Source organism: Cricetulus griseus, chromosome 7, assembly GCF_003668045.3.
Source record: "Cricetulus griseus strain 17A/GY chromosome 7, alternate assembly CriGri-PICRH-1.0, whole genome shotgun sequence".
Classification (NCBI taxonomy): Eukaryota; Metazoa; Chordata; class Mammalia; order Rodentia; family Cricetidae; genus Cricetulus; species Cricetulus griseus.
Window position 1 is genome coordinate 68,460,917 of NC_048600.1, and position 25,593 is coordinate 68,486,509.

General features: G+C 44.3%; 1 protein-coding gene across 7 annotated transcripts in view; it reads left to right on the plus strand.

Moving 5' to 3' along the window:
• Acsl6 (acyl-CoA synthetase long chain family member 6) overlaps nt 1-25,593 on the plus strand; it is a 103,719-nt gene that overhangs the window by 17,707 nt on the left and 60,419 nt on the right. The window contains exons 2-3 of one of the 7 annotated variants that reach the window (XM_027427502.2): nt 23,693-23,770; nt 23,956-24,078. The exons of 5 other annotated variants lie outside the window; for them this stretch is intronic. Coding sequence is in view for 1 of the 2 variants with exons in the window: in XM_027427501.2 (XP_027283302.1) it covers nt 23,761-23,770 (10 nt within the window). In the remaining variant the exon portion in view is untranslated. The remainder of the gene's footprint in view (nt 1-23,692; nt 23,771-23,955; nt 24,079-25,593) is intronic. One more of the 7 variants, XM_027427501.2, reaches the window with a different exon arrangement.

The window sequence follows — 25,593 nt, forward strand, 5'->3', positions numbered from 1 at the left end:
AAATAAATGGATCTTAAAATATCTCCCAGTAAAGTTTTTTTTTTCCCCCCTCAGCACAAGGCTTATACTTTCATCAGATTTACATCTTGGCATTTAGGAAAATTACTGAAAGCAACATACATGGGTCAAGCATATATGAAGATTTTTGTCTACTTCTGCTGTGTTCATACATTTTACTTCTTTTTCTTTCCTTGATGCACAGGCCAGGACCCTACGTTCTGTTGCATGAACTCATGCTTTCAGGCATCCTTGTCTCATTACAGACTTCAGAGGAAAACATCATTTTACCATTAAGCCTGATGTTTCCGCTCAGGCGATGGCAGATACGCTTTATCAGATGAAGGAAGTTCCCCTTGATTCCCAGGTTTGCTAAGAATTTTTAGGGTGAATGCATGTTGATTGTTCCACATATAGTGAGACCATCATGCATATTTTCTTCCTTCATTTTCTAATGTAATGGATCACACAGATCTATTTCCTAAGTATCCAAATAATCTATAGTCCAGATAAATCCACTGTGACCATTTTTATGTACTGCTAGTTTTTACATCTTATTTTTTAGGTTTTATCTGAACTTACGGTCACATGTGAGGTTTAGGGAGCTGTATGTCTTAGTTTGCCTGGGAAATCTTCAGCTTATACATGTTATTCTGATATCATCTATCTGTCCATCCATCCATGCATCCATTCATCCATCCACCCATCCATCCATCCATCCATCCATCCATCCATCCATCCATCCATCCATCCAAGGAAGAATAGTTCACAGAGTGAGGGAACTGTGCTGACAGTACAGTATCGCCTGCCTTGAAACACTCTTTAGCTCTTCCACACACAGGAGTGCCTTGGTTAGGACAATAAAGTCTTTGGTCTCTCTGGAGGTAGTGCCCTTCCTATTCTCTATTCCTGGTTTTGGCATCACAGCTACACTTCCTCATGATGTGTCTTCTGGAAGAGTCTGTACAAACAGGAGCCGTATCTTTCTGATGTGTCTGATGGAATGTAGCACAGGAATCATCTGGGGATCAAAGCTCTCTTACTGCATACAATGTTTATATAGGTTATAAAATTATTCATGTATTTTTATTTCTTCCTATGCCAATTTGAGGTTGTAATTTTCTGTTAATCTGACATCCTATTTCTTGATGTTGCTAGTATATTGTTTTTAACATATGAACTTCTCAGGCCAGAAAGATGGCTCAGTGGGAAAAGGTACTTGTTGCCAAGCCTGATGATCTGAGTTTTCCCCAGGACCTGTGTGTGTGTGTGTGTGTGTGTGTGTGTGTGTGATGGAGTAATGCTTGAATGCCATCTGTTGGTTCCATTTCTCCACTAAAGATGTGGTCATCATTTTAGTTTTTTCAGGAAAAAGAGTAGAGCTTTGTCATTCCTCTATTACATGACCATTTCCCTTCATTGCCTTCTGTTATTTACTATTTCCTTTGGGTTTATTTTGCTGTTATTTGTCAAATTTCTTAATGTAGATTCTTAACATTTTAACTTTCATCCTTTATCATTTTTATAGCTCTATACATATATTTTATAGATATATATCATGCCATATATGGTATCAAAACAACTTTTTCCATAAAGGGAAGATGTGAATATATTTGGCATGTCAGGCCTCCCACAGCTGTAGTACCAGACCTGTGCAACATAAGCAGTGGTAGGTGACAAATCAATAAAGTGAATGTGTCTTTCCAGAAATGGTGACTTATGCTTGTGATCTCAACACTTGGGTGGCTAAAGTAAGAAGAACTTGGTGTCTACCAAGTTCAACACCAGTCTGAGCTACATAGTGAGTTAAAGGACCACCTGGTCTAGAGCATGTCTCAAAAAACAAAAACAAAAACAAAAACAAAAACAAAGCACAGCTGGGTGGCGGTGGCGAATGCCTTTAATCCCAGTACTCAGGAGGCAGAGGCAAGCAGATCTCTGTGAGTTCGAGGCCAACCTGGTCTACAGAGTGAGTTCCAGGACAGACTCCAAAGCTACACAGACAAACCCTGTCTTAAAAAAAGGGGGGGGGGGCAAAAGCAGAATGTGTCTTAGTAAAAGTTTATTTAAAAATTAGACATGATCTAGATTTGGCTACTGGCCTGGAGTTTGTAGCCCTTCCTTGCTCTGTTGTTCTATGCAGTAGAATCCCATAAAATTTGATATTATGATATTAGTCAATTGTGATATTTTCTGTTTCATTTTTATTTCTTCTTTGATCCCTGACAAATTTTTGAAGTGTGTTTCTCAATGATAGTGTTTGGATGTTCTTAATTTTCCTGTTTTGAGTTGTGTATTTCACTACTGAGCCCTACTTAATTGCATTATGATCAAAGAATGTGCCCCATGTCAATGCTATCCAATGGAAAATACAATGTAAGCCCATGTGTCATATTACATTTGTTAATAGCTGTGTTTTTTAAAGTAAAAAGGATGGGGTCAATGAGATAGCCCAACAGATAAGAATGCCTGGAAACAAGCCTGAGGACCTGAGTTCAATCCCCAGAAACCACATGATGAAAGGAGGTTATGGACTATAGACTCCTTCCATGTTGTCTGTCCAGTGCTGTGAGTGTGCTTGCACATGCTCGATCCAGCACAGGGGCATGCATGCATACAGACATGAGTGTGCTTGCACATGCTCGATCCAGCACAGGGGCATGCATGCATACAGACATGAGTGTGCTTGCACATGCTCAATCCAGCACAGGGCCACACATGCATACAGACATACTTGGGGTTTTTTTTTTATGCTTAGCTTTAAAAAAAATAAAAAGGAGCAAGAGGAAAATCAATTTGATAATCTACTTAGTTTAATATATCTAAAATATGTGTGATGTGTATAAACAAGTATTTACATCCCCCTTTTGGACAAAGCCTTCAAAATACAGTGTATAAATTCCTCATGTACCACCATCATAGGACTAGCCGTATTCCAAGTGTCTACCATATGCCTAATGGCTACCATATTGAAGAATTATAGATAATACCATGCTTTCAAGGTTTCTAAGGCTTCACTCTCTGATATATGATCAATTTTTATAAGTGTTCCATGTATACTTATCTTCTTTTATTACTTTTATTACTGGTTGTAGCCTTTTATACATGTTTATTGGTCAAACCTTTGTATATATCTTAGCTACTTTTCTAGTTGTGATAAAAATACCTTGACAAAAATTGACTCAAGGAAGACAAGGCTTATTTTGGCTCACAGTTCAAAGGAACAGTCCCCATGGTAGAGAACTCCTGGATGCAGGAGCTTCAAGCATTTGGTCACACTGACTCCATAGTCTGGAAACAGAGAGTGATGAACCCCCATGAGCATCTCACTTTCTTCTTTTTATACAGTCCAAGACTCTAGCCCAGGGAATAGTGACACCTACAGTGGGCAGGTCTTTTCACCTCAATTAATCTAGACAACCCCATAGACATACCCAGAGGCCTGGCTCCTGGGGGATTCTAGAGCTCATCAAATTGACAAGATTAAAAGTCACAGTATCTGTGGTGGTTTGAATAAGAATGTATTTGGGCCAGGCAGTGCTAGTGCACACCTTTAATTCTAGCACTTGGCAGGCAGAGGCAGTCAGATTGCTGTCAGTTCAAGGCCAGCCTGGTCTACAGAGTGAGTTCCAGGACAGCCAGGACTGTTTCACAGAGAAACCCTGACTTGAAAAACAAAACAAAAACAAAAGGAAGAAATGAAGGAAGAAAGAAATGTGTTTGACACTGTTTGGGGAGATAATGGAACCTTTAGAAAATGGAGCCTTGCTGGAGGAAATTTGTCCCTGGGGAAGGGCTTTGAGATTTGATATTTCCACTGCACTTCCCGTTTTCCCTCTTTGCTTCTTGAACATGGATGAAAATGTAATCAGCCAGCTTCCTGGACCTACCACCATGTTTCCTGGCCTGTTGCCAAGCCTTCTCTACTGTGATGGACTCTGTCCTTCTGGAGCCCTAAGCCAAAAAAAATGTTTCTCTTCCTGTCAGGGCATTTTATCACAGCAACAGAGAAGTAACTGATACAGTATCCTTACTGAATTTTTAGTGTGCTTGCTTGTCCAGTCAGGATAATGTATGAAAAATCTTATACTGACACTGGATTTTTCTTGTTATCTTTGTGATTTTGCCCATTTTCTTCATATTTTTGAAATATGAACACAAATCTTAAATTGCTCCCTTTTAAATTCAACAATTATTTGTGATAAAATATCTTTTTTGTTGTTGTTGTTCTAGAAAGTCTGGTTTGTCCTGCATTTTGCATGGCTCTGGTTGTTTTCTTTTAGCTATTGCTCATGTTGTATGTCTTTCTCTGGTCCTTTACTTCCAACTCTGACACATTTTAGGCTTGTCTCATAGAGTATATAACCAAGTTCTGTTTTTTAGTTTGTTTCACCGTACTGTTAAATAGTTTTCTTAACGTAATGTTCTATTTGGGTTAAATTTATCACCTTGCACAGTGATTTCCATTTGACTTGCTTATTTTGTTCTATAACTTCTCCTTTCTCATTCTTTCAGCTAGGTATTTTACTGTTGCTCTCCCTCTACTAGTATACGTTCTATACTCAGCTCCTATTCTTTTGACAGTTACTCTAGGAATGTTAATACTCTTTGCTTATTAATGTCTGAAGTTAATTGTTCTTTCCTCTCAGAAAATACAAGAAGCCCTTGGGTTCCATTCACCTGTTTCCTGACATTCTCCTTGTTAAGAGTTTTAGTTCTACCAGAGATTGATGGTTTTTCATATTTCTGTGTTTGTCCAACTCTACCTTCTCCATTTGGCTCTTCCTTCATCTCAAGCTTTATTTTTCAATTGTGTGTGTGTGTGTGTGTGTGTGTGTGTGTGTGTGTGTGTGTGTGTGAAAGAGAGAGAGAGGTTTGTGTGAGAACCACAGTATAACTGTGGAGGTCTAAAGACAACTCTCAGGATTAAGCCTTTCTCTTTTACCATGTGGGTTCTGGGGATGGAACTCAGTCCTCCAGGCTTGCACAGCAAGGACTTTTACCCACTGATCCATTTCTGGGTAAATTCTGCACTTCAAACTTTCCATTTGGCATCAATTTTTTAATGCCACCAATTCATTTTTTAAATTGTCTTTAGGGAGAAGTAAATGGTTGCAAAAATCTCTTAGCTGCTACTTATGAAAATGTACTATTTTTGGTGGCTATAAATCTATCTGAATTTTTACTTATTTCTTAAAGACACTTCTCAAATACATTTTATTTTTGTGTACATTTATGTGTATTTGTACATATTATTTTGTTTGTGTACATTATTGTTAATAAATAGCTAAAACATACTAGTCTAAATGTTACAATATGAACTCTTTATTTTATTTATTTATCTATTTAGTTTTTTCAAGACAGGGTTTCTCTGTGTAACGGCCATGAATGTCCTGGAACTCACTCTCTAGAGACCAGGCTGGCCTTGAACTCACAGAGATGCTTCTGCCTCCAGAGTGCTAGGATTAAAGGTGTGCTCCACCCACCACTCAGCACACTATTGTTTCATTGTTTTCTGGGGGTATGAACTACTAGAGTTGATAGAATTCAGCATGTGGTGGTCAGAAGAACTCAAGGAATTCAGTTCTCTCCTTCCACCCTGTGAATCTCTGGGATTGGACTCAGGTCATCAGTCTTAGTGACAAGTATCTTTATCCACTTAGCCATCTCACCAGCCTCAAATCATTGTTTTTAAAAGCTACATCTGTGGGCCTGTTTCTTTTGTCTGGTGCTTGCTTACTCATGGTAATTTGTATCCTAGCAGATCCATTGGTCTCTTGACCTTACAGGGGAGTAGGAAGGGATATGAAGCTCCTAGGACACTGGCAATGTTCAAAGTTGGGATGTGAGTCCTGCTTCCACAAGTATGTATGTGTCAAGTTCAGAGTTGGGTGTATGTCTCTGTATATCATCATATATAAGATGGCTCTCAATTAAAAGTTTTTATTTCTTTTATTAAAATTTCAAGACTTGCAGCGACTCTGTAATTGGCAAGCTGGACAGCCACCAGTGACCCACAGTGAAAAAGGCAAAACCACCCAGCTGGCCAGTATTTCAGCCAAACCTCTTCCCATGCTACTTTGCTGGTGAGGCCAGAAGTTAAGCTTAATGATAGATGACAAGGTCCTTGAATGCTAGGCAAAGGTTTTACTCTCTTGATGCCTGCTCTGCACTCAATCCTGCACCAAGTGTTGAGTCCAAGTGATGACTTAGCCTTGGACCTTCCCTTGAAGGGGCAGCACATCCTACCAGGATGCCTCACTGGCACTTCCTGATCATCTACTGCTGTCCAGGACTAAAGCTCATCAGTAGAGTACCTGCCTAGCAGGTTCACAGCCCTGGACTCAATCCCCAACACCAAACAAAGACTTACTAATTTCCAAATACACTTCAAAGGACAGAAGATACATAAATGAACACATCAGCCAAATGTCTCACTTACCCATTATTATAAAACTCAGAATTAAAGAGATACTACAACATTATGGTCCTGGGATAGAAAGAAGGCTCAGTGGATAAAGTGTGATGACCTGGGTTCAGTCTCCATTTCAGGGACCCTCATAAGGATGGATAGAGAGAACAGACTTCTAAAAGTTGTCTTCCCAACTCCACATGCCCAGTGTGGCATGTGTGACCATACACATGAGTGACAGGGGCTCCTTTGATGCCATTGAGAACTATGCTAATGGTCACAGGCCAGATGTATTGGGCCACAATCCATGGACCCCTTGGTCAGTGTCTTAGGTTTCTACTGTTGAGATAAATATGATCAAAAGCAATATAAAGCTTATGTGATATGTTAGAAGGTGATAAATGCCTTAGAGGAAGTAGAGACAAATAAAGGAATCAGGCTTGTTGAAGACAGGAGGAGACAGTGATGTTGAATACGGTGGTCAGGGTGACTCAAATTAGATCCATGGAGAACATCAATGTTCAGGGGCTGAGGACAGATGGAGGAGTGCACTCTATAACAGTGTGAGATTAAGGAGGATCCCAGGGGAGAGCCCAAAGAGATGACTCTGGAAGGAAAAGAAGTCAAGAAAAAATGTCAGCAAAGGATGCAGTCTGGAAGAGAGTGAGACTGGGACCCAGGAAGAGCCATAGATGCAAGGTCAGGGGCATGAGTGACAGGGGCTCCTCTGATGCCATTGAGAACTATGCTAATGGTCACAGGCCATATGTATTGGGCCACAATCCATGGACCCCTTGGTCAGTGTCTTAGGTTTCTACTGTTGAGATAAATATGATCAAAAACAACTTGGTGAGGAAAGGGTTTATTTTATCTTCTACTTTTAGGTAATAGTCTGTCACTGAGGAAAGTCAGGACAGGAACTCAAGCAGGGTACAAACATGAAGGTAGGAACTGATACAGAGCCATAGAGGAGTGCTGCTTACTGGATTGCCCTATGGATTGATTAGCTTGCTTTCTTATAGCACTCACAACTGTGAGCCTAGTGTAGTACTGCCCAGTGTGAACTAGATCCTCCAACATCTATCATTAATCAAGTCAGTGCCACAGACTTGCCTATAGGCCAGTTTTATGGGGGTATTTTCTCAATTTTCCAGATATATTTAGATTTGTGTCAAGTTGACAAAAGCCAACCAGCACAATTCACAAATTATGGAAACATCTAAAACCTGTGTGTCCTCTCAAAAGAACAAGTCTGCCCTTAGTTGACATCCCCAAAATATCAGGAATCTTGCCTCTGAATATACTTCAAGTCATGGGATGCCCACCATGGAATGGGTGGGTGAGGGCAGTGTGGCCATCATTACATGTCTATTCTGTCTTCTGGAGATTTTGCCCCTGTCTTGGTGTAACATTAGCCAGTAGGGAAGTACTGAGACTGTGTCTTGTGCTCTCAGAGGGAGACAGGAAACTGTGGCCAAGGCCCCAGCAACATTTGCCCATCAGACAGGAGAAAGGAAGTTGTGCCAGGAAGTATGTGTGGCAACCCCTCCCTAGCCTGGGCCTTAGTGGTCCAGTCCAGCAACATCTCAGATCTCATCTGAGACCTGTCATGACAGCAGTGACCTTCTTCACAAATGGCATCATCCACCCCCATAGTGGTCAAGGTAGTCAATATGGCTCCCAGTTCCAAAGACATGGAATCTGTGAGTAAAGGCCTCAGAGTGACTTGAGTTTTCTGCACGTATACCCTGGCTCCATGGCCTCTCTGAGTTGGGACTTCCCATGACTACAGGTACAGTAGTTTCTCAGGCCCCTTTTCTTTGCCATTTTTCCATAGGCCCTGGGTACTGTTGTAAACAATGTCTAGAGCCCTGGTCTATGAAAGCCTCACAGACTCTTCCCAGAAACCTCTCACTTGCCTCCATAATCACACTCTACCCAGAAACCTGGCAAAGAACTTGTGCCCATTGCAGTGGGTGCAAAGATTCCTATGTTAGCAGCCAGGAACACTTTCTGCTTCTATGATGATCACAAGCAGATGGAAATCCCAGTTGGTTCAAACACAGTGTTAGGTACCTGAAATATTGCAATGAATGAGACAGAACCTCTCACTAGGGAGTTCTGGCAGCACAGGGAGAGAAACTACCAAAGACAGATGAGAATTTCAGATGATGGCTATGTTATCAATAAAATAGGATGACAATAGACCAGGGCAGTGTGTGTGACTGGGTCCTATGAGATCAGGTCATCAGCAAGACCTGCCTCAGAAGGGGACATTTGAGTTCAGAGTGATATAGGAAGAATGGGGGAGGGGTATAAAACAGCAGCATGGGAAGAGTCAGGGAGTATGAGGAGGAGCAGGCCAGTGTAGTCGGGAAGCCTGCAGGGAAGGGGATGAATCTAGACAGGAGACCAGGAGGTCACATGACTTGGTCTTCTATTCCAAGTCAGATAGTTTTAGGCAGGCTAGAGGCATGATCTAATTTATGTTTTTCAAAGAGTAATCTGGCTGTCATGACAAAGTGGACAGCAATGGGACAGAAGTGAGAGCAGGATTACCAGTGAGAAACTTCTTTGAGCAGAGACCTTGGGGACTAAGACAGGGTTAGGTTGAATTGGTGGTGGTTTCCTGGTGAGAAGTGAGTGGGTGGTCTCCCCTTGCATTATTTTAAGATTTATTGTTGTTTTGGTGTGTGTGTGTGTGTGTGTGTGTGTGTGTGTGTGTGTGTATGTGCGCGCGCGCGCACGCTTGTATGCCACATGTATGCGGGTGCCGGTAGAGGCCAGACGAGGGTTCAGATCCCCTGGAACTGCAGTCACAAGTGGTTGTAACATGAACTCAGGTCCTCTGGAAGAGCAACAAGTGCTCTTCACTGCTGAGACATCTCTACTTCCTTATCCTCACTCATGGTTTTTGTTGTTGGTGTTGGTAGTTTTGTTGGTTTTTTTGTTTCTTTTTTGAGACAGTGTTACTCTGTATATCCCTGGCTGTCCTATAACTCTGTAAACCAGGCTGGCTTTGAACTCAGCGATCCACCTGCCTCTGCCTCCCAGGTGCTGGAAATAAAGGTGTGCATCACTGCCACCCAGCCCCATTCATGTTTTAAATAGAGTTGTGCTAATTAAAGGAGTCAAGGATGTATCAAAGAATCAGTTGTGTCCCTACAGAGACCTGTGCTATGAGCTGAAATGAGGGGACCACAGAACAGTCTGATGGGGCAACAAGAGTGCAAGAGTCCTATTTGTACATTTGCATGGATCAGGGTGTCAACATCAGTGCCTAACAGAAGACATAGCACACCTGACCTGGCCATCAAGGAGATATCTAAATACTAATAATTGCAAAGTCCCGATGCAGTTCAGAATCTTGGCACAGTTTCTGTTCCCATGAATTTGTCCATCTTCATCCTTCCTTCACTCGGTGGGGAAAATGTTGGTTTGGTTCAAATTATGACATCCACTAGTAGAAGTTTCTATCAACCAACCCTGTGATGGAAACCATGAACTTCTGTTCAATTTTATTTCATTCATTCATATCACTATGTCACTATGTCACTGCCACTATGGTAATGAGGATGGGCTAAACTATTTTCATAGCAGAATATCTGGGTACCAAAGAGGAAGGAATGGTGTCCAGGAAAGTACGCCAGTGCCATCATCCACAAGACCACAGTTCACTGCAACAGCTGTTTATGTGTCCAGTGTGAGTTACCAAGGGGCAGAGGGACATAGGGCTGAAGTTAAAGAGAGGGGCCAGGGCAGGAATAATGCTGTAACTGTCACTGGGATGCAGATAGTTCTTACTCACAGGAGCCTGAGAAGAGCATCCTACTAGTGGCTCTAGTGAGCCCTGGCAGGTCCTGAGAAGACATGAGAACACAAAGAACAGCCAGTGGGCTAGGTGGAGAACCTGGGTGTATGCTGTTAAGTTCAAAGTTAAGAAAGGAAAATGAATCCCATTCAACTGAGCAGGGGTGGGAGGACACCTTGGATGTGGCTGCACAGTGGCCATCAGTGACCTTGGCAAGTGACACAAAGTGAGGAGCAGAGACGGGTAATATAGGTGACTCGTCCAGAGTGCGAATGGGGAAGAGACCAGCGATATTTGGAAGGGACATGGAGTCAAGTGAGGTTTGTGGAGCAAGATCTTCTCTGAAATAAAGGAAAGAGAAAGTAAAAGAAGAGGTCATGTTAGGAAGGGCTGAGTCAAGCCAATCAACAGCCCTGGCCTGCTGCTCGGGGATTCCAGACCTGGGCCAGGCCTGGGGATGAGTTGACAGTGACTCATGGCAAAGACTCGGTGATCGGGATCAGGACAGTACTCTAGGGGGAGGGTGGTAGAATGAGATCTCTAAGATGTTCCTCTGCCTGGAGTTTTCTTTCCTCCTACTTCTCACTCTTATCAGAGTCCCACACCCACTCCTCTGCCAGGTCCCTTCCTGGATACCCCCTCACCTCCACTCCCACAAGGGCAGGTGCCCCCACCATCCTGAGCATCTTTACACTGGGGAATGATGGGTGCTGTGCTCAGGAAAACAACCTGGGTTTGGAGCCACCAACTACGATGAAGATCTTAGCTTGCATCACTAATAATAATAATAATAATAATAATAATAATAATAATAAGATTTACTTATCGTGTGTGTGTGTGTGTGTGTGTGTGTGTGTGTGTGTGTGTGTGTGTGTGTGTGTGTGTGTTTTGCCTGCATGTATGTGTGTGCACCATGCTTCTCTGGTGCCCACAGCAGTCAGAAGGTGTGGGATCCCCTGGAACTGAAGTCACAGTTGGTTGTGAACCACTATCAGGGTGCTGAGAGTCAAACCCAGGTCCTCTGCAAGAGTGAGAAATGCTCTTTGCCACGGAGCCAGCCCAGCTTAAGGTCTTTTAATTTTTTACTTTAAATTACATTCATTCATTTCTGTTAGGATGTGTGGAGGGGGATAGTGTGGGTGCAAGGGTGACACTGTACATGTATGTGTGTGGGGGGGGGGGTCAGAGGACAACTTGGGTAATTAACTTCTCTCCTGAGGATTGAACTCAGGTTGTCACACTGAGTTCACAGAAGCTATACCCATGAAGTCTCACCAACATGGCTGAATAACCATGATACCAATAAACATGCTAAAATGGAATGGATAAAGTCCAGGAAGCCTCCTTCATAAACAAAGTACAACAGTTAACTAAAGAATGTAGAGAATTGGTGTTTTGGTGACTAGCTTCTTGAGTTCTTCGTATATTTTGGAAATCAGCCCTCTGTCAGATGTGGAGTTAATGAAGATCTTTTCCCATTCTGTGGACTACCATTGTCACACTTGGAAGTGCTTTTGTCCACCCACACACACACACACACACACACTCCAAACATGTCCCAAGCCCTAACTTGCATTCTTCTAAAGCTTTTAGGCTTTTTCTTTGTGGTTACAAATATGAGTTATGTTCATGACAAAAATAGTTTGTTGGCTGGGGATGTAGCTAGGTGGTAGAATGTCCTGACTTTAAACCCCAGTATCACAAAAAATAAAATAATAAAATAAAATAAAAAGTTTGGAGAACTTAGAAAAGCATTAAAAAGAAGGCAAAACCTACCCTCAACCCCCAGCTCAGTGTGTGTGTGTGTGTGTGTGTGTGTGTGTGTGTGTGTGTGTGTATTGGGGAGCATAGCATGAAAGTTCCTTGCACCCACAGATCTTCAGAGAAACCAGGAATGTTAAGCACACAGGATTGTCTTTCCAATCAGAAAGAAAGATGACGAACCTATTCTTCCATCCAGAAAACTGCGAATTGGGAGTGATTAACTGCCTGGTGATCTGAGTTCTCTGTCTGGCCACATCATATCAAGCTTCTACAACAAGGACCAGAGGTGGCTAGTATTCTTAATGACCCTTATAGTCACAGCCCCCACACCCTAAGCTCCCACAACTAGGACCAGAGGTGGCTAATAACCCAAATGACCTCCATGCTATCTGCATGATGGAGACTAAGCCAGACCCTTAGGCCCTTAATCTAGAACAGGTAGCCTATCTCTAGAACCCATCTTCTTGGACGACATGACATGTACCCTGAGTTGAGTTGAGTTTCAATGTAATTATGCTTCCTTGTGCATCAGGATTGTATTACACCAGCAAACTTTTCCCCATATTGTACTGGGCTTAAATACACTGGGAATAAACTGCCTGTTATTAGACTCCCTGAAGTCTGATCCAGGTTGACAAAGTCAATCTGCTCCAGGTTTTCATTCTCATGCCTTCACGTGGTTTGCTTCTCTGTCAGACACCTACATGGACCCCTCGCCTGTGGGCCCTTGTGCACATGTGGTCTTGCAGATGAACATCATGTAGGTAGAGGCCAGAGAATTAGATCAATACCATTATTCAGGAGCTGTTCACTCTTTTTGAAGACAGCCTCTGGTTGGTCTGAAACACTCCTGGAACAGGTTGAATTGACTGGTCAGTGAGCTCTGGAAACCCCCCCCCATCTTTGCTTCTCCAGTACTAGAAATACAGGCACTCACCACCATACCCAGCTTTTTTCACACCAATTCTGGGGATCAAGCTCATTTGCACATAAGCACTTTACAAACTAAGACGTCTCCAAAGCCCCAGGTATTTTCTTCCAACACATTGGCTTGAGTCTTTATGGACTCCCTTCTAAACCTCTCCTCTTTTTATTTACTGGAGCCATGCTTGGTGTTGTGTCTTACACATTTTGCAATGGAACATAAGCTCCATGAGAAAAGGGGGTTTTATCACTTACAGTCACACAAATGTTGTTGGAAGAGTAGCTCTCGTGGTCTGTTGTCACTTAAGGTATGGGGATCATTTTCTGGGTTTATCATGCATTCTTTCAACATTACTTTCAATGGTTACATAGTATTTTATCTTGTGAGCACACAAATATTTATTTTTCTAATCTACTATTGTTGGATACTGCACCTGTTTTCAGGTCATTAGGGACAACAGTTTGCAGACTCTCCTAGAATGTTTGTGTGTAGCATCCATATATCTGCACATCATTCCCTGAAGATTAACTTATGCAGTGAACCTGTTGGATCTACTGTGTTTACTTAATTTTTTATTGAGAAGGGCTCTCATGTAGCTCAGGCTGGCCTTCAATTCACTATGTATCTGAAAATGATTTTAAGCTCATGATCCTCCTGCTTCCTCCTCCCAAGGCTATGATTACTGGCATATGCCACCATCCCCAGCAAAGATGTAGCCTAAGCTGGCCTTGAACTAGAGACTCTCTTGCCTCACTCTCTTTACCATCTGCCTACTGGCATGTGCCTCACAGCCATCTTAAAATGTCTATATTTTGCCTAATTGACATCCTCTTTTATTTCAACCCATGTCCTTAATCTCTTTCTACTAGAATCCATAGGCATGCCTTACTTTTGATAACTGAGGAAAGATACAAATCCTAATGTCATTGTTTGCTTTATGACAGGATCTTACGTAGCTCAGGCTAGACTTGAACTTGTTTTGTAGCTGAAGACCTTGAACTCCTGATTTTCTTGCCCCTACCTCCCAAGTGCTAGGATCACACACGTGAACTATCACATCTAGTTTTCTTATTTTGGTTTTTATTGACATTTCTTTCACTACTTGTGGGGCTAATATTTACCAGCCATTTGCAATTCATCTTTTCTATTTTACTTAGGCAATTATTTATTTTTTTAATTAAAAATTTTTATTTTATTTTTGCTTAAGATAGGATCTCATATAGTTCAGGCTGCCCTGAATTTTCTACATAGCCAATGACCTTGAACTTCTGACTCTTCTGTCTCTACCTCCCAAAAGCTGCAATTACAAGCACGAGTCAGCCATCGAAACCTAGTCTCTTCAGTGTTGGGGATCAAACCCAGATCTTCATGCTGTTTAACCATTGAGCAGTGTCTCCAGCCAGGCTGGTTTCTTTTACTGTATGTCTGTGTACTACTACATCTGTGCCTGGTGCCCACTGAGACTAGAAGAGGGCATCAGATCCCCTGGAACTGAAGTTAGCGACAGTTTGAGTGTGTGTGTGTGTGTGTGTGTGTGTGTGTGTGTGTGTGTGCACGCTGTCTGCGTGCTGTAAATCAAACTCAGGTTCTCTGCAAGAGCACCCAGTACTTTTTTTTTTTTATTCTTTTATTAGTTCAAATTAGGAACAAGCTTGCTTCACATGTCAATCCCTTCTCCCTCTCCCTCCCCTCCCCCCCAACATCCCACCTGCCCCTAGCCATCCCCCCTCCACTCCCCAGGCAGGGTAATACCCTCAAAAGGGGCTCCCCAAAGTCTACCACATCATCCTGGGTCAGGCCTAGGCCCTACCCCATGTGTCCAGGCCAAGAGAGCATCCCTTCACATAGGATGGGCTCTCAAAATCCCTTCTTTTTTTTTTTTTAAAGACCTTACATATTCAATACAGTGTGTTACCCCTGTACAAATGGAAAAAAATTAAGTCCAATATTTCTAGACCAATATGGGTGTTAATTTTTGTACAATGCCAACTCAACACGGTAAACTGGGATACTTTTTTACAAAGTTGACAGCACATCTAAAGTTTCCAAAAATTCAAATTATATATGTATATATATATATTTACATTTATATAAAAAGACCAATAAGGGCAGTATGTTATGCATCAATAGCAGCAACAGCTTTTCCAGGTTCTGCAGTCATTTGAACAAAATTGTAGAGACATCCAGCACACTCCATTAAAAAAAAAAGTAAAAAACAAAATCCCAGAAAACAGCACAGTTCTGTCACTCTTGTGGTACGTGGCACCATTTTTTTTTTTAAATTAGCTTCTCAATCATCATCTGGAAGGAAACCATTCTGAGCAACATCATTAAAAACAGCTCTGATAAAGCATGGTCACTACTATGTATCATAAAGCAGGTCCACATATGAGTGAGTACACATCATGCTTGTCTTTTTGTGATTGGGTTACCGCACCCAGTACTCTTAACTGCTGAGCCATCTTTCCAGCCCCAGGCAAATAAAATCTATAATCATTTTTGTTAAACTCAAAAATGTGAACAAATTAAATATCAATGCGTCTTTGGAGAGAATCAGCACCTTTGTAGTGCTCTGCATATAGAGACATGCAAAGATAGGTTCCTGGGGATGGGTTTTTGTTTGTTTGTTTGTTTGTTTTTTGTTTTTTGAGACAGGGTTTCACTGTGGCTTTGGAGCCTATCCTGGCACTCGCTCTGTAGATCAGGCTGGCCTTGAACTCAGAGGTTCTCCTGCCTCTGCCTTCCAAGTACTGGGATTAAAGGCGTGCACAACCAATGCCCAGCCTGGGGATGTTTTTGAGACAGAGTCTTGCTCTATATAGCCCAGGCTAGCTCAGACTCTCTGTCCTCTGCCTCAGCTTCCTGCATGCTGGGACGACAGACATGAACCCAGTGGCCAGCTTATAAAGATTAATAGTTTCAATGGTATGTACCCATTCACTAGCAACCTTCCTGGTCTTTCCTTGGAATTTAAATAAATTCTTAGCCTCTCACTATCTAGCAGGCCTCTGCTGATTCTGATACAGGAAGACTACCTTAAGGGAATTGTTCCCATGACCTACAGAGGTTCATATCTGCCTTGTGATTTCTCCTTCTTGAGCAATTCTACAGCACCAACTTTTTCTTTACCAATTCCACTTGGCTGAGTTACGTGCAGACCTTCACAGTGAGTGACAGAGGTGATGACAGAGTGACGTGCAGGCTTGCACAGTGAGTGGCAGAGGTGATAGAGTGTCAGGGGAGGGTGGCTCTGTGGTTTTCAGTTTGACTCTCCACAGGTGTTGGTAACCTAGTCATGTCTTTCACTCCTCACCCTGTTTCCGCTGGGAATCCACCCTGCCAAATCCACCATCTCTTTACCACACAGTTGTAGTAGAGGTCTACCCCAAGTGTTTAATGTTCCATCATCACTTTCCTGTTTGGGAGTTTTCACTGTGCAGATTTTGATTTTTGTTTCCTCTTTTGGAAATGATTTTTGCGTGGGACTGACCTGTAGAATTCTCTGGTGTTTCAGATGGATTCCCTCCTGTTGTGTCATGGCTGAGCACTTGTGGTTATTCCCCATGTTTCTACAAATACAGGGGACATTCTCTTTCATCATTTCTGGGGTTTGCCCCTCCCCAAACCACAAAGACACAAAAATAGCTTCAGGGATGAGCTGACTGAAGTTCTGTTTATGCTTGCTATGAACACACAGAGTGGCTCTTGAAGTCCTGTGCCTCTTCCAAAAGAATTAGCTCTTGCTTTATCCTTTTCCCCATATAAAATTCCATTCCTAACTTATGAGAAGAATAGAGAGAGAGAGAGAGAGAGAGAGAGAGAGAGAGAGAGAGGGGAGAGAGAGAGAGAGAGAGAGAGAGAGAGAGAGAGAGAGAGAGAGAGAGAGAGAGAGAGAGAGAACACTTAACCAATGAGCACCTTCCAGGAAAAGCATTCTGATGTTTTTCCTACTTCTTTGACAGACCATTCTGGGCTCCTTCCTCCTCCTCCCCTGGCCAGCAGCCAGGAAGCAGAGTGCACCTGTTCTCTCTCCATTCCTTCAAGAGCTCTGAGAATGGGGTACATCCTTCCTGTTCCAGGGAATGCACCACCTCTTAAGAATTCTCCTTTGTCCCTCCTCACTCTAACAGGATCTCTTTTCTCTCCCTCCATCTCTTCTTCCTAGGCAGACATAAGCCACTCTGAAGGTCTTTATGGCCATTTCCAGCTCTGCCATCAACCCTAGTTCACTGATCCTTTAATGACACACCAGAACTTGGGGGTCTTGGGCAAATTCCCAGAGACTGTAGGTTCCAGATGTGGTGATGGCAATGATATGTTATACACATATAATTCTGGTTTTTCTTGCTTTGTGTTAACTCCTAAGCAAAACCAATGGTGGTTATCAATGGGTAAGCACTTCGTGACACTGTTTGCCAAAAGATCTTTAGGATGTCAGACCGCACATTATCTTACGATCTCTGATTTATTGCTGGAAACCATCTGGCCCGACTTGGGGAGAAAGAGGTTGATGCCTCACTGGCTACTCAGAAAAATAACCTGGGTTTTGAGTAGATGGAAAAAGTGATGGTGTTGCTGGAGTTTTGTACAAAGAGTCCCAGTTCTTGGAATCCCAACAGACTAAGCTCAGCTTTCCATCCCAATACACCAATTAAAGAGATAGATGGGTACAATTGGGGATATATAGCTCAATTGATAGAGTGCTTGCACATCAAACACGAAGCCCTAGGTCTCCTCCCAGCACTACAGACTGGGTGTGGTGGTGGATGACTCTAATCCCAGCACTTGGGAAGTAGAGACAGGAGGATCTGAAATTCAAGGTCATCCTCAGCTACCTATCAAGTTTGAGGCCAACCTAGAACATTCTGTGCCCTCCAAAAAAGTTTTAAAAATAAAGATGAGTAGTGGTGAATGACAGAGAAAGGAGGTTTAATCAAAGTGTCCGTATTGGGAAAAGTAACAGATAAAGGGCTCCAGTGACCCAACATTTGTCTCTAGGATACTGGTGTCAGCCTAAGTTTAAATAGAGGGTGAGTCGGGTTAAGGTCAGGTTGTATGCATAATTAAGCAAGCCTGGGAATAGCATTGTCTCAGTTCTGGTTCTTTGAGGCAGTCTGAATAAGTTGTTATTGCTGTCATCCCTGAAGATGTCTGCTCTGACTCCAGGGCAGGGTTTCACCATCATAATTGCTGCCATGTGGTGGGTTATCTCTCCTGACCTTGCTGAAGAATGACTTCAGTCCCTGTCAGAAAGATGTCCATCAACCAGTCCTGTCATCCCTGGAATTCAAGGCAGATAAAGCAAAGAGGGACTCAGGAGAGAGATGTTAAGGAGGCAGAAATTGAGCCATAAAAGGACAAAAATAGAATGAGTTAGATTACTGACCTTTGGTGGGGCTTCAGGGATCCTCTCTCGGGGAATCAAATATGGCAGTGAGAGTTAGGCAGAAGAGAATCCTGTGCTATACTTTCTGGAAGGAGGAGATGAGACCACCCTGGCAGCTGCTTTCTGTCTCCTTTCCATAGGCAATCAGGAAGTGCCAAACATGGCAAAAGGGTACCATTTCTTCTTCCTTGAATTGTCCATCTATATCCCACCCCACCTCACCCCATGTTTGTGGCTATCTATCTCTGTCTCAGTGCATGTCTGTCTCTGTCTCTCTCTCAGTGTCTATCTCTCTCATTGGTTTGGGTTACATATCAAATCCATTGTTGCTGAGTGGCATAAATATTTTTTACAGTCTGTTCATCTTTTAGACTTTCTAATGGTGGTTTTAGCATTCAGACCTTCTAAATTTACATGTGTCAGAACTTCAAATCTACCAACCTTTTCCTTTGTGGTTTCTACATAGAAAGACCTTCCCCATCCCTAACCAAAAGGACATTCATCTGTATTTTCTTTAACTTCCTTTCTTGTGTCTTTACACTGCAGTTTGTTTTGCAACAAACTCCAACCTTGCATAGCCAGAGACACATGCATACAAACCTTTTTGGGAACCTGTGGGAACCAGCGGAGAACCTACAAGGGCTTTGATTTGTCTTCCTGTGACTCTGCAAAAACTCCCATGAACTCCTCGATCATTTAATTGGCTTTTTAAAGAAAAACGATTGATTCAGTTGTGTTTGTCTGGTAAGCTCATCCAAGAGTTTCCAACTAAAAGAAACCTTTCCAAGTAAGGGGGGTTAATTCTTGTGTGATGGCTGGACAATGGCAGTTCCCTAAAGCAGAGAACTTTCAATTACATTCAATTATTGTGAATGGGAGGATGTCTTGTGCCATGGTGCACAAGAGGAGGTCAGAGGACAACTTGTGGGAGTCCATCCACCCATGTGAGTCCAGGGGACTGAATGAAGGTCATTGGGTTTGGCAGCAAGCACTTTTAACTGCTGATCCATCTCACCAGCTCACAGGTAACCTTAGTGTGTACTTCTCTGCATTTCCAAAATTTTCATTAGACAAGTTCTAAATTTTTTAAATTTACATTTACTTTTAATTTTGGGGGATGGTGGTGGAAGGTTGTATGCGTGTGTGCGTGCGTGTGTGCATGTGTGTGTGTATGCAATGCCTCCAGAAGTCAGAAGAGGGTGTCAGAACCCCTATGAGTTGTCTGACATGGGTGCTGGGAACTGAATTGAGGTGTCCTACAAAAGCAGTATGTGCTCCTAATCACTAATTCATCTCTCCAGCCTGCAATGAGCAACTTTAAGTGAGAGCAAAACCACTGCTATTCACTGGAGGATATGAGTTGGACATTACATTTTCCCCCCTTTCTAAAATTTGAATTAGAAACAAGATTGTTTTACATGTCAATCCCAGTTCCCTCTCCCTCCCCTCCTCCCTGCCCTCACCCCCCCAACTAAAACCCTACCTATCCCATACCCTTTCTGCTCCCCAGGGAGGGTGAGGCCTTCCATAGGGGGTCATAAGAGACTATCATATACTTTGGGATAGGGCCTAGCCCTCCCAACCCCCGTGTCTTGACTCAGAGAGTATCCCTCTGTGTGGAATGGACTCCCAAAGTCCATAACTATGCTAGGGATAAGTACTGACCTACTACAGGAGGTCCCGTAGATTTCCGAGGTTTCCTCACTGAAACCCATGTTCCTGGGGTTTGAATCAGTCTCATGCTGGTATCTCAGCTATCAATCTGGGGACCAAGAACTTCCCAATGTTCAGGTCAGCTGTTTCTATGGGTTTCATCAGCCTGGTCTGGACCCCTATGCCCATCACTCATTCTTCTCTGCAATTGGATTCCAGTTCAGTTCAGTGATTAGTTGTGGGTGTCGGCTTCTACTTCCACCAGCTGCTGGATGCCAGCTATCGGGTGGCATATAAGTCAGTCATCAATCTCATTATCAGGGGAGGACATTTAATGTAGCTTCTCCTCTGTTTCTTAGATTGTAAGCTGGTGTCATCTTTGTAGATCTCCAGACATTTCGCTAGTGACTGATTTCTCTGTAAACCTAAAATGTCTCCCTCTATTATGGTATCTCCATTCTTGTTATCTTCTATTCTTCCTCTGGACATTACATTTTTCTACCTGTTGCTTTTGTCTTCAAAGCCTTTGCTGTAGATGGGGTAGCTCTTCTTTGCTGAGTGGATTCTTTGCTGAGTTTTAAGAGGTTAGCCCAGAGCCAAGCATGGTAGTAAATACACTTGCACTACTCAGAACTTGGGAAGCAGAGGCAGGTGGGTCTCTGTGAGTTTGAGAGTAGCCTGTTCTGCATAGTGAGTTTCAAGCCAGCCAAGGCTACATAGTGATATCCTGTCTAATCAAGCCTCACTAGCCAGAGCCTCCATTTCCACAGTGTAGACAGCCACAAGGGACAAAGTATGCATCATGCTGTATGCTTAGCTCCATAGCCACAAACTTTCAAGGGCTGAAAAGACTTTGAGCAATGGGACAGTGGCAGAGATAATCTGAGTTCTTGGTTGTACACAACACCAAATCCATACAGACTCTTTTTTAGCATAAAAAGAGCATATTGGAAATTGTTGCATAACTCATAGAATTTATGGGAGGTTCAAAAAAGAGGCTTAAGTTTCCAAGAATGGCTCCCACAGTCAACCACCATCCATTGCTTCTGCTACTTTCCTGATGCCAGCAAGATGGATGCCATGGGTAGGATTGTCTCCCACTCATTCCTGACTTTTGGATCAGAGGCTCATGAAGACATATCTCACTGGCACAGCCTAATTCACTTACCCATTCTGGTAAAGTGAGTTTTCTGAGTCCCACTGAAAAGAGGTACTTACAATGTGGGAAATTATCAAAATGCATTCAAAACTGATAGGGATGGCTAAGGTTGCTTCTTAGTAATAGAGCACCTGGCCAAGCATATGTAAAGCCCTGGGTTCCGTCCCCAGAACTGAAAACAAGTTCACAAATACTAAAGAGTCATGACTCAGATTTCTATATGCAAGATGGTGTGGACCCATCCACTTTAGGCTGTCTCTTGTGACTGTTAGAAGAACAGATAAGGAGGCTGTTGTAGACACAGAGGCTATTCACTCAAATGTGACGATGAAAAGCCAAAGTGCCTAGGCCAGTATTTATTTGCATCAGGAGGAGGCAGAGACCACACCCAGGCATGAACACCATGACAGAATCAGAGCCATCACTGCAACTAGTATCCTTTGTTCAACTTTGATGGCTGGTCTGTGAATCAATTTTCTGCCACTCTGACAAAATGCCTGAGAAATATCAATTTCAACTTTTATCTTGGATCATAGTTTCAAAAGTCTCAGTCCACAGTTGCTTGGCTGCTTCTGGGCCTGCAGAGAGGAAAAGGAAGCAGAGTTGCTCATCTGTGGCAGCAACAGAAAACAGAGAGGATGAGAGGAGGGAACTAGAGATAAGACACAGCCTTCAAAGCCATGCCTCAGCACCTACTTCCTTCATCCAGGTCTTACTTCCCCGTAGCCCACTCAGCTATGAACTCATCAAGGGATCACTCTACGGTAGAAATTAGCACAGTTACTATCTATCTGCCTCTCAGCAGCAGCACCACGTAGGGATCAAGCCTTCAGCATTCAAGCCTTTTCAGGGGACACATCTTATCTAAGCATTTACACTATGGTCGAAGTTCCCATATGAATGATCCCCCTTCTAGGTGACCTTCCCAGGGTTAAGTTAGGGCCATCCTTCTGTTTCCAGACTTATCATGCTATACTGTTGTTACTGCCACTTCCAACTTGTCTGCCTACACCCTAACTCCTACCAGGAGATGGCACAGAATACTCAGTAACTTAATGAATGAATGAACAAATAAATGAATGGGGGCCACAGCTACCGTACAGCTTGATGCAAAAGCCCCTTGTATTGGCTTCTCTCTTGCCATGTTGCTGGACCCATGAAGTCTAGAGGTCTCAGAGTCACAGTTGCCTGGTTCCTCTTGGAGATCTACAAGGGGGAAGGAGCCCTTGGTAATCCAGTATAGAAAAGAACAAGTCGTGCTCAGTAGAGGACACAGGCCTATAGTGTAGAGAGACCTGGCTATGATCCCACAGCCAGTTCAGAGTCTTCCCATCTATATCCCTCAGGAGCCAAGTTATGCTCAAAAGAAAACAGAACTCCACTTGGCTAAGGTGTAATCAGCTCAACTCCAGCATAGGCTTTTGAATCATAATACTTACAGAAGCAGAGGCATCTGTAGGAAGAGAAACTGGATGCAACATTCTTCAGGAGGCCAAGCTAAATGTGTCCTATGACATCACTTTGGAGAAGAGGCTGCCAGAAGTCACCCAAGGGCCTAGATGTTCCTGCATCTTGGTGCTGCAGAGGACTGCTGCTTGGTTCCTAGGACCCCTGCTCTGTTCAGAGCTATTCATTTAGTCTCTTGCCTGTGGAGACATTTTCTGGCTAACTCCCTAGGCCAGTCTAAAGATGCATTCCTTCTGCCCAGGCTAAAAGTTGCCCTTGCCTAGGTCTCCTCCTGAGCAAGATTTCAATTAGTTTTCTGTGGTGGGAGCACAGAGGGGGGGATTTCTGACTACTGTGTCATCTACCGGGGAAAATTCTGTCACATCACCTCCGTGATCCTCTCATGGAGGTGCCTGCCAAGTTTTGGATTCCAGCAAAACCCTTGCCAGGAAAAGCATGACTTCATGCAAGAGCAGCCCTCCCAGGACCCAATTCCTGCAATGGGGTAGAATGGTCTATTGTAGAGACTTATTGTAGATGTATCTGCAGACTGTACATCTCTAAGGCTCACACAGTTAGTCCTGAACACACATTCCAATATTAAAGAGGCAGGCTGACCCCCTTCCCCAACACAAACACACACACACACACACACACACACACACACACACACACACACACACACACACACACCACAGCCCACCTGTGAGTTCAAGTGCACAGAGAGCAAGCGATCTCACCTATCCACCCCTGCTTTCTGATCTCTGCTGTCTAGTTTCTCACCCTCTTCCTCCTGGTCCTGGTCGTACCTCTCAGTGCCTGACTGCATGTAGAGAGGGCTAGGCTGCCTGAGCGCTGTCCTCGGTGCTGGAGGTCTAGCTGGTCCTGAATGCTTTAAGTATTCAAGAGTCTTGAGGGGGAACTACGTGAAATCCATCCGAAGATGTTCATGGAGCCCCCATCAGAATACCTACCTTTATTCTTTTGGAAAATCGCAGAACCAGGCTTCTTCCTTTTGTTCCCAGACAGAGGGATTCCAATGCCATCAGCAACTTGGTGGCGGTATAGCCATTTATTATAGCTAAGGAATTTGAGCTCTCATGTACCACACACATAACCCTCACTGCCCGTGTCCTCAGGAAGCTCCTGATTCCATGTGGCTGCCTGTGGCTTCGTGTGGCATGCCTGGGAACTGGTAACTGACTACATGGCAGCTGGTGAGTATTCATGTGACCTTGTGTGGCCTCCAACCTGACCTTGCACATTCTCATTAAGTCTGGGCATTATCCAATTCAGCCTCACCTAGCTAGCCGCCCCCCCCCCCGCCCCGCCCCACCCTACCACTCCCTCTTCTCTCGAGCTTGCTGACATGACTCCCAGTGTCTACCAAATCATGTCCCAGGGGGCGTCTGAGTCAGCCGGGAACTGGCCCATCCGCATGTGCACTTGCTGGGACAGAAGTCCAGGACCCTGCTGTCACTTGAGCCTGCCTAGCCACAAAGCCCTGGCGGTGGATTGTGCGGAGGTGAGAGTCCTTCGTGGGTGGAGGGTTGAGTGGCAGCAGCAATGCTCCCGTGAGTCCCCCCTCCTCCCCTGCATCCAGCCCGTTTCCCCCGAACGTTGCGGGGCGGGCGGCCCGGCCCCTCCCCCAGTCGGGCTCGGCGGTTCGGAGGCAGCTGTCTCTTCGGCGCAGGAGTCCGGGCCACGCTGCGGGGCTGGGAGTCGGGTTCCGTGAGGAGCGCGCGCCGCGCCCTCCCCCTCCCGCCGGGTCTCCGCAGCGGCGCGGGGAGGCGGGGGCTAAAAATACCCGGCGGCGGCGGCAGTGGCAGCAGCGGCTCTGGGGCTGCGGGGCTGTGGGCCCCGGAAGCAGTGCGGGCCGGAGTGGGCCCGGCTCACCGACATGCTGACCTTCTTCCTAGTGTCGGGGGGCTCCCTCTGGCTGTTTGCCGGTAAGTCCTGGTCCGATCCCGACCTCCATCTCCGGAAAGCTGTAGTATCTTGGCCCAGGGTGCGGGTGTGACATCCCCACCTTATTGAGCTGCGGCTGCTGAGCAGTCCCTTCAAGGTCCTAAGCCACCCCCAAATTGTGGCCATAGTCCCCCCCCGCTCCCCGCTGCGTTGGGGAAGCAGCTAGTCAGCCTAGAGAAAGGGCCTTGCTCACTGAGACCCCCACAACGTCCCTTCAGTCTTCAAGCCCCCCTCCCCTTGTGGTGGGGACCGGTGATCAGATTAGGCCCCAAGCCAAGGGAAAGGCAGACTTTCAGAGTCCGTGTCCATCTCCAGAGACCGAAACTCAAGGTTGTTGTTCCCAAGGTCCCGCGGTGGGTGAACTGTACCGCCAGAGCTGACCTGGGCTTCCTGATTCCAGTCAGAGCCTTCTTCACTGGTCCCCGCTGCCCTTTAGCCAGAGGACAAGATTGGCTGGTTACTTGCCTCTTAGCTCTGCCCAGGGCTGTGTCCTGGCTTCCCCTGTTCCTCACAGGAGTCAATTTTCATCTCTGCACCCTCTGAGGGACCCCATGAACCTCTGCTTAGCACTCTCCCCAAGTTCCCACGCCCACACCTGGACCTCCCCACTGCTTCCCTGCACTGGTCTCTCCCTTCTCCAAGTCTCCAGTTAGTACCTCTAAAGGGTCTCTATCCCTACCCTGGCCCCAGCCCTGCCCAGAATAATCCTGATAATTTATGTGAAAATGCTTGGTCTTTAACTTAGTTACACCTGGCCTACTCCAGGGCAAATGGTCTATGCATGCTAATATTTCTGGTTTGGTATTCAGACAGATCCCCCAGAGGTGGTGGCAAAGTTGTTTCTGGGCTAAAGGAAGGGCAGAGATTGATTCTTTTGTGAGCCATGTGTTTTGGTTTTTAATATTCATAGCAAAACCTAGTAGGTTGGTGGTACTTATTTTATTGTTGAGATTCAAAGACTGACTTGTCAAATGCCAAATGGGTAGTACCTGGAAGACTAGAGTTTGAACTGAAGTTTTAGCTGATCAACCCATGCCAAGTGCTTGTTAATCAGGCCTGAACCTGGGGGGAT